This window comes from Struthio camelus, chromosome 3, assembly GCF_040807025.1.
Source record: "Struthio camelus isolate bStrCam1 chromosome 3, bStrCam1.hap1, whole genome shotgun sequence".
NCBI classification, from domain to species: Eukaryota; Metazoa; Chordata; class Aves; order Struthioniformes; family Struthionidae; genus Struthio; species Struthio camelus.
In genome coordinates this window covers 106,198,081-106,211,576 of record NC_090944.1, presented here as the reverse complement: position 1 = coordinate 106,211,576, position 13,496 = coordinate 106,198,081, and the positions used below count along the sequence as shown (strand labels likewise).

The following is a 13,496-nucleotide window of genomic DNA, read 5'->3' as shown; positions in this document are numbered from 1 at the left end:
TTCTTGTTCAGGTTACATCACAGCAATGTACAAAGAACGAGACAGTCCAAAAGAATTTCATTATACAGGGATCTCTTCAATTAAAACATATTTGCTTTCTGCTCAGACCAGAGTACCCTTCCTACACATGTCATTGCTTAAACCACCTACCACATTGCTTTGAGTCTCCCCTTTCCTCCAGCATTGGGGTTACCATATACCCAGGTGATTTCAAGCATGTCTTTTCTTCTTGAAGCGTTGCCACGATGGAAAATGACAACTTTGGTCATTTGCTTTAGCCTTCTGGATGAACAACAACCATGATCCGTGGACAAAGAACTGAGCTACATGCACCAGTCAGCCTTATAGTGCCATGTGCAGTGAGCTCAGTGTATGACAGATGTGTGCAATCCAATGAGAAATCAAACACAGGAGGAAAATTGAGCATCAGGTCCCCGAAGCTTGAATCTCTTAAGTGTGCTCCATATCATATTTGCCTGGGGTGTGGAAGGTAATAGCAAAGCAAGGAATTTTCTGGTTCCCAGGAAAATGAATCCAGCAATTTGTTTCCTTCTATGGACATTACATTGCCTTTCAAAAGTACATTTATTTCTGGCTCTGCCTTTCCTGCACGAACCCTCTCCCCAGGATTCTGGGGGGAGAAAGTACAACTCATCCTGACCCAGGAACTCCAACAACCTCCAGCAGGAATCAAAGAGCAATCTTTGCTTGTCATGACCCTCTTCTTTAGTTTCCATGCAACAAATAAGGAGCCAAAAAGAGAGAACAGCAAGGGACTGTTTATTAAAAATGTTTTATTAGAGTCCCCAGGAAGCCACATTTGGCTGGGCAGCTTAACTCCAGCCTCCTAAGGTACTGCAAGTATTGCCCAAACACCAACATTGTAAGGACCCTTCTTTTTTTTAAACATCCCGAGAACTCCTCCAGTACCTATTGCCTGCACAAAGTGTCAGAGAGTCCGCACTGTGCCTCCCAGACTGAATCACGCGCATAGGCAAGACCATGGGAGGTATATGAAACTTTCATTACCTCCAAAGGAGAAGTTTCTGGGCATCCTCTTCCCGATTCTGTCACATGTTTCCAATGAGGGGACAGAGGCATGGGAATAGTACAATAGTATAATTAATGTCACCACTTCTCCATCTTTGGAGACCATCATAAAATACGATCAGAGCATAAAGACATCCTCTGAGTCAAAAAATTGAAAGATTTACAGCTGGCCTATTTTCATACATAGGTAGGGCTGACCTTTACCATTCATATTTTATAAATAAACGAAGAACCGACAACTGACCACAAGTTGGCATGCAGTCAGCCAACAGAGTTATGTCAGGTTCCAAAACATCTATCAGGCACAGGGCACTTCCAACTAGCTCTGCTCAGTCTAGGTTGGCACTGAGTAAAGATATACCTTACCTGGGAGCTTAGCCTCTTCCCACTTGAGATTGTTAGTATGAAAGAGAAAAGAGACTGATTCTGCTTCTTCACATACAGTCACACAAAGCCAATTTAAAATGTATTTATTTACCGTCATCAGGGCATCAGCTCCTCAAGCAATGAAAGACTGTTTAAAGTTGTCTATTGGAAAAGAGAAGTGACAATTAATTTGAACTATTCATCAGTGAACAAGTCCCAAATACTCTTTTGCAACAGTCCTGAGCAACTCCATACCAGAAGGATTCCAGAGCTATCTTATTTTGGTAAACTTCTGCCAGAGAGGGAACACAAGTAGCCCACGACACAACAAGCTGCCGTAGCTGTTGTATGCATACCTCTTAACTGCACAACTAGCAGAGACAACAAAACAGGGCATAGAGGAAAATGTCTTGGGTAGAGCTATCCTAGTTGCAGTCCTACCGAATTCTAAAAATATTACTGCAACACCTTTCTCCTGGAATGCAATTGCTCTGCAGAGAGCTGGGTGATAAGCGTTTTTCCTGCCTTTGCATCAGGGAGAAAAAAAAAAAAAAGTGTTTTTAAAGTTTCTTTGTTCATCAAAAATAATTTAACATAGGAAGAAATGGACACCACATTCAGAAGGGCTCATAACCACCACATTCACCTTAATGTGACACACCTAGCAAGGTGTCCCACTATTCTCACACTCATCTAGCACGTGCCATAATCCAGGAGTCATGTATTCTGTTTGGCCTCTCACTCCTCTCTACCCTTTGTCCTGCTGCCCCAAAATTGCAACCTGGACCTCAGAAAATTTGACTGAGATGCAGTCATTGGTACATTCCTGCAAAAAATCCTGCGTTTGATATACATTCTTTTCCTTGTTCAATAAAAAGAGGGGTTTCATAAGAGACATCCAGCCCTAATCATAATTTTAAGATTAGTAATACAGAAGCACGCTGGATGAACTATGTAAACTTTTTTCTACCGAGTTTTAGGGAGTTTGAGGAATCCTGTAAAAGATGCTATTGATCAAGACTAACTGCCCTGTGCCCAGAGAGGGAAGCTGCATGGGAACATATCAAGGTCACCGCAAACCACACTCGTCTCTCTCCCCTCCACGCCTGCCCCTGAATGCAGGATAGCGTGGGATCCTGACAGCAGGAGGTTCCCACTACAGGCATTTGGCTTCAGCTCTCCTCCATCAGCCCCAGGACTCCCTGCTCTTCTCAGGGACTCTCCATGTGCTCCAAAGGAAAGATTCCAGGCATTCATCTGGGGCTCTGGGAGTAACTTGCCTCATTCTTTCTGAGGAAATGGCTGGAAGGTTGCCCTCAAAGTCTCATTTGCGATCGCATTCCCTCCAGAAGTTTCATCAGCTGGTTCATTTCAAACAGATTTTTACAGCAAGATGGGAGAGCTGGAAAGGATGAAAGAACTGGATCAATGCCTCTGCCTGTCCCAAACACAAGATCCTCAGATCCAAGTTGTTCTTCACAAAACCCCCAATAAAAGTTCTTTTTAAAGAGGCAAAAGCATGTAGGCCACTCTTTCCTTCTCCCCGTCTCACCTTCCTGACCCCAGAGCTACTAGAACACAGTGTAGAGACATTCTCTATCTAGTAAAGTGTGAACGGTCACCGTTTCCTGGTTGTGTCTGTCTGAGACCCGGAAAGACCAAGAGGCTCCCAAAACTAAAGAATTTAACAGCTCAAGGCACGGTGACACTGATAATAAAGAGCATTGCAAGAAGCACAATTTTAATTATGTTCTCTTCTTCAGGAAGAGCAGACATGGAGAGAAAAGTCAAGAATGCTCTCTAATCACAGGAGGACTGTAAGAGAGGGGAAGAACTATTAAAGCTAGAGGCCAAAACTGGCATAAAATCAATGGGCATGAACGGGCAATGAACAAATTTAGTTTGGAAATTAGAAGCAGATTTCCAAACATCAGAGGAGTGAGGTTCTTGAATGGCTTCCCAATAGGAAACAACAGAAGCAAAAGCCATTTAATTTTGAGATGGAGGCTGATAAATTTATGAAAGGAATCCTGCAACATAATTGCCTCAATTATAGAGAGGCTGTACTCAGTAACTCAGGGGGTCTTCCAGAAATGCGGTGCAACAGAACCAAAATATTAGCTGGGCAGTTAATACAAGGGCAAGTTTGCTTTCTTTATTAAGCAAATCTGTGATTTCTGGAACAGAAAACCTTCATTAACCTCTATGGAGTTCAGTATTTTCAGGTAAAAAATCTGGATCATAAAGAAAGACTGAATCAGAAATAAAGTTCTATATCTCTGTGACCACCTGCAAAGAACAGTGTAGAGGTGAGTCCACCCACCTATCACGCAAGTGTTAGACTAAACTGTGAAAGGTAATCTTCACAGACTTACAGCCAGGTTACAGTTATGAAAGGAACTGTAAAAGGGAGTAGATAAGTGAGAAACTTAAAACCACAAGTCATTTAGGAAGAATCAGAGTTAAACAAAGAAATCTTGTAACTGTGAAATCTGCAGACAGGTATAGAACAATCATCTGTCTCATTCCAGACTTGCCTGAAACTTTACTGGAAAGACGTCTCTGAAACCATTAAGAAGAGTCACCAGGGAGAAATCCTTTCACGCTCTATTCTCTACATTGAAAAACCCAGGGTAACACCACCCTAGTCTACATACAGAAGAAAAAGCAAAACTCACGAAGCTGAAAAAGCATTAAAAATATAGCACTGTAACATAAGAAGTCATCTGTGAACTCTCCTGTAGCACATCAAACATGAGGTATTCATTCATTCCCACAAATGGGGTCAGTGTTGATCTATAAGCTGCAGCTCTGTATTACACATTTCAGTTTCATGCATTTAAGCCAGAAAAACATTCCCAGGGGATTGAAAGAACCCGCTACAGTGAGTTGTGGTTCTATTTTGGATCATATCGCAGCATAACAAATCACAGTTTCAGACATTGGGATAAGGGGCTCAATAAACCAAGCAGCACGATTACTTCATGTATATCCCTTCCACACACACAGCCATGTGCAGAATCAAATCCACATAGGGCCCTCCAAACTGATCAGCCTCATAGCTGCAAACATACACGTATTATTATTTATCTAAATATAATCTTACATACACAGTGTTTACCACATGCTCCTGTCTAGCTGAGTATGGTAGGTTATCTAACCCTGTCGACAGACACCAAAACCGCTTATCAGACTTGATGTCTTGCACTTGAGGAAGCAGAAAAGAACAGAAGTTTTTAACGTATAAAGTTCTTACGGTGCTGCCAGTCTGTTCCAGGGGTTTTTCAGCTATGGTCCCTATGAAGTGGTCTTCAGAAACAGAGTCACCAGAACTATTTAGTAACTCAACAGCTTCATGTGACTGCTGTCCCACAAGAAATTTTAAGTGCCGAGAACGATGCACTGGTCCACCGTTGGTCTAGCACATTTTTAGAATCATAGCAGTTTGCAAATTAAGTAAAAGAAGGAAAAACAAGTAGAGAAGAGTATTTCCAATAGATAAATAGATAAATAAGATATACGGAATAAATGCTGAGAACATATACACCTTAGGAAAAAAAAAATCAGTAACTCAAAGGTTGGATTGAAACACCAGTTATGTTGCAAGTAGCCTGTAAAGGAACTCCAGCACTGTCTATTTTTGCTTTGGTTACCAAAAAAATAAGGTGGCGATATGCAAGGGCATAAAAATTTGTTCCTCTTAATAAAGCACTTCACAGCAGCCTGTGCAGATCAAGTTAGTTATATCGCAGCGCACCTTTCTGAATTATAGAAGGATGCTTTTTAACCACTGAGTAAAAAGAAAGGCAAGATTTTCAAGAGAGTTCAGTTATTGCCCAGGCATGAAGAGCTAGATTTTCATAAAGACTTTTTTACGCTAGAAGCCTGATTATTCATGCCATTTGGACTTCTCTCACTATAAAGGCTGAGAATATGAAAGCGTAACTCTGAGCTATTTTGACTGTCCGGGCCTTGGGATATGAGAGCAAAAGTGGCAAGCAGCAGCATAAGTCTCCAAATCCTGACAGTCACCCTCTGTACTCTCTCCCTACTGTTCTGCTCCAAGTTAAAGCTCCGCAGTAGGTGCCCTCTTTCCAGATAATTAAGGTGTCTTGAAAACATAAATGAAACAGAGAAAGAGATCTTGGCTGCAATACATTCTCATTTTTCCCTTTAATTTCACCTACCAACAATATACAAATCAACCATCTTAAGCACGGCACTGGATGGCTGGCAAAAGCACGACATTATTGACTAAAAATAGCATCACTAGAACTTATTATTTGCTTGGGGGTATTTTATTAAGTTAAAAAAAAAGTTAAATATAAATAAATCCCTCAGGAGCTTCCAACCCACACACTGTACGGTATTAGACCATGAAAGAACTGTTAGCAAAACGAACAAGAAATAGGAAGTTGGGACTACCTGACCAAGCTCCACTCTATAAACTGAGAAAAGTATAATTAAAAAACAACTAGCACAAAGAGTAAAAAACAGATTCCAGTACAAATATATGCTTTTATGGTCAAGAGCTCTATAGGCAGAAACCAAAGATTTTTTTCCAGCGTAATGATTAAAGGATAGTTATTGTTTAAAGCTCACGAAAAAGGGGAACAAGACATAGATACATATGAAAATGCAAAGTTTGCATCATGTTTAAAATTTTTTTTTTTTTAAAATACAACATCTTGACAAAAATTTAGTCTGTGCTAAAGTTATTATTCATCCTTCTAGGTTCTACCACAACTCCTATTCTACTGTCATACACAATCCCTCTATTCCACCTTTTCAAGCCTGAAAGAAAAGAGCTAAAGTTCATCATCTTTGACTTATAGATGAGCTTAACGCAAAAGCCCACATATGACTTTCTAGAGGGCATCTGGATTCTTTTCTAGTCCAGGCAAAGAATGCAGACCCTAAGAACACAGGGTCTGCATAATGCAAAGGGAGTACCAAGAAATCACATCAGGAAATTGAATGATTCAGAGTTCTGATAATGAGATACAGTGTCTCCTTCCAGCAGGTCACCAGGCTGAATCCATTCCGGATAACAAATAAAAAACATTCCCATTTGATGGCTGCTCACATGAAATGTATTGATCAAGTCTGTTTTGATAACTGAGTGAATATGCCATACTATTATTTATCATTTGAAACAAAAAGACCACAAGAACCTCAGTCGGCACGTTTTGACCTAAGCACGTTACTGAAGAAGCCATCCCAACTCTGAATAGTCAGCCCCTTGCTGACCATTTGAAGATGCCGGCCAGAAAATGAACAGAAAGAGGTTGAAGTTCATTTTTGATCCTCTGACTGGACTAAAACACACCGCTAGTGAGCGGCACAGAGGAAGCTGCCTCAACCACTGTCCAAGGCATCACTTGCTCTGTGGTTAAACAAAGGGACTGTGATCTTCCAGGGTTGTCAATTTAGCGCTTTTCACCAGAATTAAATTAATTGTGCCTTCTTAAAATGACAGCAAAAGAAATCCAGCTCACTGGTGAAGCTGCCTGCAATTATTTAAAGATAACAATCCTTCAGCTTACTGGGATCTGTGCTTAACAGATCAACGTGGGTGCCAAGAAAGGTAGTTCAGCTCCCGCTTCGGTGCACCCCTCTATTCAAGCAAATCCACCTTCTTGCCCTTTAGCACACACAAATTTGGCATATTTAATCAAGTCACTGTCCACTTCATTGAAGTATCAAATTGCTAGAAAAATGTTTTGTTTGCCTACCAGTAGATAAAATTGAGCCTTTAAAATATTTTCTTCCTTTCTCCCCCAAATCACCACTTTGATGCAAATATTGACGGTTTTTAATCTATTTTTGGATTTACTTTTGGGCTGTTTTGGCTATAGTAAGATGCACTTCAAAAACTAACCAACCTAACAAAAAAATTCTTCAGCGTTTCTCCGCATTAAGTCCTGTACCTGAAAGCGTATGACAATGCCCAGACAGCTGTCAGTCATAAGCAATCAATATAAAAGTGAAGTACTAGAGGATGCACACAAGTCCACACACACACACACACAGTATTTATAAAACTGCCCCTGTAAGGGATTTGGGGTTTATTTTTTTAATTAACTGAAAATGATAACACAAGAGCTTTTCATCTGGCATGAGCTTGGGTTTCATCAGCTGCTGGAAAAGATTCTCTTAGAGCACTGAAATTACAGTGTTTCTCCATGTATTTTCTGTGGATTTCAAAATAAACACAGCTTTATGATCATGCCTCTTAGTGGACAAAAGTAGGTGAAGTTACAGGTCCTGATACATCTAGAAAGACTCTGCAGAACTAGACACACAATCTGACTTATCCATCATATTGGCTAAACCACAGAACGTCCAGTTAAAATAACGGCTGCAAAAGAAATCAGAAGATCTGGGAAAGGCAGGGGTAAAGAGTGCTGTCCTTAGCCTAGCTGCTGCACATGGATTGTGTTATACGCCATAAGGGACAAGTCATTATTTCATGGTCCTCCTGTCTCACCCTACCAAGGATCTCAAAGACAGCAATGCACAAGAGCAGGAAACTAAAAATGATTCAAAGGACTTGGGAATTAAGAATCTCCGTTTGAAACATGCTCTGTGGACTCTGTACCTCTATTCTCATGACTGTTTTGCTGTGGCTCTATGTTCCACTTTAAAAGTCACCAGTTCTGCCGTAAATCACTTAAAGTAAAAAACAAACAAACAAAAACCCACAAGACGGTAAGCTAACAAAGCCTCCAAGTATAAAACCCACCCTTTCCAATGAAGAGACTGGGAAGTGCAGCACATACTAAATAACAGCCCTGCCAGACGCCACTTCATCTTTTCTTCTCAGGTGGAACCTTTATAATCCATGGTCTCTTGAAATTATATAATTGTGAAAAAGGAAGGGGGGGGGGGAGTCCCAGCAGGGCCTTTTTTGGTTCCTAGGGGTCTAGAAATTCCTCCCTCACTCCCCTGTTTCGTGCTCCAGAACACATCAACTTGATGCATACTTTTGCTAAGTACCCAGAAGACTATTTGACGGCTTTCAGGTAGCAGCAAAGAGGACGAAAGGAATTTCGCCAAGGCTTTGATTTACTGGCTGGCAAGGTCACTGCAGTATTTAAATGTGATTATTTAATGATACATTAGGTCACTATCACGCTTTTGCAAGTATAATTAACTGGTAGAGAGCCTAAAAGTTTTTGAAAGACTTCTTGTTCGTTATTTCTGACATTTAAGAAATAATATTCTCAATAATGGACACACAGATTGAAATTTTCCCAGGATTCCAAGGCATCATATTAGGAAGAAAAGAACTTTGAAACTACAGATAAAACAAAGGAACAGCTCAGTCATCAACTGTTTCAGCCACAAGATAACAGTATAATATGTGAAGAGGGAAAATGTGCATATGTGAAGAGGGAAAAAAATGAATTCCTTAGAGGATGCTCATGCACACAAGCACTGGCAGATCTGATGTAGTCTGTCTGGAAGAGTCAGTACTAGCTGCATATGGGTATCCACTCCACTGAAATTATTCTTTGGGGAACACATTCCTGCAATAATTCCTTTCCATCTCCATCTTCAGACCCATTAAATCTTATTTCCTTCCCTTCACCTTCTCTGCAGGTCAACATTTTTTGATGCTATGCAGGACAATGACTTGAGAGGTCTCCACTTACAGTCGTAAAAATATCCCCTGTGTGATGGAAAAGGTGGCATTCCAGATGATTGTAAAAAGTAAAGACAGCCAAATAAATCCCACACAAAACCCCCTCTTGCACTGTTCACTTTAAAAAATTGTCTATGAAATCTGTTATCAAAGAATAAGGCAGGCTAGCATGCTATCAGTGCAGTGAGTCTTCTAAAGGAAACAGATTTTTGAATCGGGAGCCTGCTTCTGGTATATCAAACAAAAAGAGATTTTACTAACAGAGAACAAGACCCAATCCAACTCAGCTCCTTGAGCAACACAACACCACTGACAGCCTGTGGTAACATACTGTACAAGCTGAAGCTAGAAGAGTTCTTGGAGAAGGGATTTTACAGTAAACTTCATTAAGTAGGCTCTGATAAGATGCTTGATTCTGAGTTAAGAACAACAACCTAAAGGTCTGCACAACAATGACTAAAATTAGTAATATTACGAACTGTCAGTAATTTGTTGAGTAACCACGAGTCGTGCTCTGGCTAGACTCATCCAGCAGAGCTGCTGCAATGTAAGCATATAACAATTCCAGCAGAAGGCACAGAATGCCTACCACTGCCAAAGTCGGAAGGTTCTGCTGAAGAGTAAAAAGAGCACACTCTCTGTGATGAAAAATGCTACTCAAGGAATCACCGTTTCTTTAATTGGGCATAGGTACAGGTGGAGGATTTCTTCATGTTTTAAATATCATACACATACGCTGTATTAAGCTAATGTGTTGGAGACTCTGCAGGAGCTGAGCTGTATTACCCCAGCATCAGCCACTGACAGACTGTCAGTGTGGACTCTCAGGCGAAAAGTAACCCCAAAAAACACTCAGGAGTAAAATAAAATAAATCCTAATATGGATTTCCAAGGAGAACAGTAAAAAGAGGATCAGCCATACCAAACCGCATCTCTTCTGCGTATAACACAACGGTTTTAATTTGAAATATAGGTAGAGTAGGAAAACTGTACTTCAGTTGAACTGAAACCAATTTAGGTACAATATTAGAAAAGTTATAGAATAGACAGGGAGATGCAACTGGTAACAGCTTAACTGAACATCAGTGGCCATGGAAGAAACACACTTTCAATGAAGAAATTAGCCTTCTACCAAGAGAAGCATCTGCTTGGGGCAAACGTGTCTCGGGATGTCCAACACCTCTATCTGCGTTCTCAATGAACTTGTTCCACTGCCCAGGAGTTTAGCATGTCCTACACAACACAAGAGGGACAGCGGAGTAAACTCATGAAGTAGCCTGCTTGAAAGAGACTGAAGAAGGAAAAACTCCTCAGTAAGTCTTTGAAGCTGCAATTAGACATCTAATCAGTGCCTGCTCCACCAGAAGAAGTGGCAAATCAGTATAATCTATTACAGACTACAAAGACAGAGAGGAACTGAAGAGGGAAATCCTGCCTTGATCCCGCATATTCATTTCCAAGTCATTCATACCTGGATCTCTCATGAAGAACAGGAGTACAAAGAACTTGCTTCTTTTCCTGAAAAATCTACTAACGTCTCAAGGACCCGCTGCCTCACAATAACTTTCAACAGCCTCTTGCAGGTAAGAAAGTTTATTCCTGCTCATATACTCTACCGATTCAGCACATGTAGTAACAGTCTAAGCTTTTCAATGAGGTATAACAACTGGGAGTCTGAACAACTTTGATTTCATATGGTCATTCAGTTCTTCATTTGCCCAGTACACCTCACATTAAGGACTCAAAACCTGCCAATCTTTCCACTCCACTGCAAGTAATTGTTAAGTAACAGGAACAAAGGTAGACAGAAACATCTTGTTGCTGAAGGCACAACCAAAGCCACAGGTTGTAGTAGAAACATTCAATTATAATAGTTGTTGTACCAGATAAGAACTTGACAGCTCTGATTTTCTCCACTTATACTAACATTGTATTAGTTAAAATAACACCTTCATTCCTTTAACATCTTTCACTCAAGGATCCCCAAATTCTTACTCCAAAAATCAGCAGAATATTATTATATACACCTAGGTATGCATATGCAAGTGCACACAGACAGAGGTAAGGATAGTTTATTACTGCATTGTCTAGTTCTTTTTTATAGATGAGTAGAACACAGCACAATTACCAAGTCTCTTTTCCCAGCAGTAGAATAGGGATTTCTATGAAGAAATCTGTATCCCTGCCTCTCCCTATCCTCTCCCTTCCCCCAACTGCTTGAATAAGCAGTTCAGCGATTAGGGTTTACAGGTCCCCTTACTATTCGGCTTATAGATCTCCAGCCTCTACACCACATCTATGCTGGATACAAAGGATATGTTTCCATATCAGATGTCTAATTCCAGCCTGCAAATTGACTAACATTGAGTGAGAATTCTTCCTTATCTCCCACACTGTTATTGAAGTAATGTTTCTGTCACGAGATTCTGCACTTTCCCTCTCCTGAAACCCACACATAAAACACATTCCAGAAAAGATAATAGGATCATAACTGAGCTCCGGTTTCTAATTAGAGCCTGAGCTGAGCAACAGAATTTATGTTTTTCTTTATAATTCAGACCAATCTACTTTTTGTTCCCTTAAGTTTAAAAAAAAAAAAAAAAACAAAATATGCATCGACTACTCTGCCTGGATGCTATACACTGCAGTTTTCTGCACATGTGAATAATTTCTGCTTTAATTGTTTAAAACAGCTTATTTCTGCTTGATTTTTTATTTAAATAAATTTTACCAGTGTCCCTGGCTGTTTTATTGTGGATTATGCCAGATGCAGCAACATCGCCCTCTGTCTAACACAGAGAAAGTTGCATTTCATGTCTTCACTTTCCCAGATCTGCCAATGTATTTTAGTTAAATTTAAGCATACATACACCACTTGCTCAGAAAGATTTAGGCATCTAGATTTCCATTGATAACATGGCTTTAAAAATCTACCTAGTCCTACTGCACACATCTGACTGCACTTCAAAACCGTGTAACAAGGGATTTGCTTTTACTCTGCAAAAGTAAATGACAAGTTATAACAGGCTTAATGAAAGTCTTTTATTTCTTTTTTCAAATCTCCCTCTTGAATCATCTTCACTAGAAAAGCCAATTACAACTCTTACCAGCTTTCTTTCCCCCCCCACATGCAAAAAATACTTGTTGGTTTCCCCTTCCCAACTCCTGCTGCAAAATATCAATGTAGAAAAGGGACTTTAAAACAGGAACACAGACGCTGACAAATACTCAAGATTTTTTACACTTTTATTTTGCCTCCATGTTTTCCCAGCTGCTCTGCTTAGAAGACAATAAAAAACTGCCTGCAAAAAACATTACAAATTAAGCGACTGGAAAACTGCAGCCCAAAGGAGGAGGATGTGACTTTCGTTTGACTTACCAATTTTATCCAGCTGTGTATTTTCCTACTTGCTTTCCCGAGCAGCTGAGCTCAGTGCTCAGGAACGTCCATCCTGTGTCAGGGCGCCAGGCAGGAGCGCTGCTCTCCACGCTGGATGCTGCCGAGCGAGCGGGGCCGGGGCGGCTGCTACGCGCACTTCTGGGGACCCAGCTCGGGAGCTGTTTCCCATTCCCCAGCCCGGCTCCAGTGCTCCGGGCTTCAGGAGGCAGGGCCTGCCCCTGCTACCGGGCTACACTTTCTTAAAGGGACCAGCTCCGGCCTGGCAGGCAGCGCCACGGCCCCGGCGGCCAGCGCGCAGGCTGCTCGGCAGGCGACAGAGGTGCGAGGGGCCCCCGGCCGGGCGACGCGGGGCAGGTGCCCGCATGCCTCCTTAACCAGGGCGACGCGGCCCCGCACAGCTTCTCCTCCGCGGCGCCCAGGTGGGGGAGGTTTGCGTTTTCACCCTCCGCAGCGCAGGTAGTTACTAGGACACGGCTGAAGAGAGGGTGCGAGCACAGCGGCGGCGCGTTTCCGAGCCCCGGGTCACGTCCGCGGCGGGGCGCGCCGCACTGTCCGCGGCTCTGCGCCGGCCTCCCCCGGCCCCAGGGCACCGCGGCGCCAGCACCGGCGTATCCCCGATTCAGCTCTAGTCACTGCCCAGCAAGGAGGATCATTCTGACCTTACGAGTTTTTATTCCCTGTAATGGAGAGGATATGACTTAACCAAATAAAAAGCTGTGATTTCCCAGTTTTTCCTCCTCAGTCATTCTTCAGATAGCTTTAAACCCATGTAAGTCACTGTTTCTAGCATGTTTTCTACTTTCTGGCTTCACTTTCAACTATATCTGATATTAATAGCTAGATTAGTATGGGGGAGTTGTCTGCCTCATGTGTGTTGCTGTCTACAGTCGAAGAAACCACATTTTCTGTTAAATAGTAATGCTGAAATTCAGAGATAGTAACACCATCTGCAAAATCTCTCTTTTTTTTTTTTTAACTCATAGAAATGTATGGTTTGCTCTTTGTATTTGTATGACAATAACTGAACTCTTG

General features: G+C 41.5%; 1 protein-coding gene across 9 annotated transcripts in view; it reads right to left on the bottom strand.

The window, feature by feature from the left end:
* Positions 1-13,496, bottom strand: part of DAAM2 (dishevelled associated activator of morphogenesis 2) — a 233,666-nt gene that overhangs the window by 171,096 nt on the left and 49,074 nt on the right. For 2 of the 9 annotated variants that reach the window (XM_009685223.2, XM_068939561.1), the window contains exon 1: positions 12,444-13,105. The exons of 5 other annotated variants lie outside the window; for them this stretch is intronic. Coding sequence is in view for 2 of the 4 variants with exons in the window: in XM_068939557.1 (XP_068795658.1) it covers positions 151-196 (46 nt within the window). In the remaining 2 variants the exon portion in view is untranslated. Of the gene's footprint in view, positions 1-150; positions 216-12,443; positions 13,106-13,496 lie in introns of those variants that run through there. 2 more of the 9 variants (XM_068939557.1, XM_068939558.1) reach the window with 1 other exon arrangement.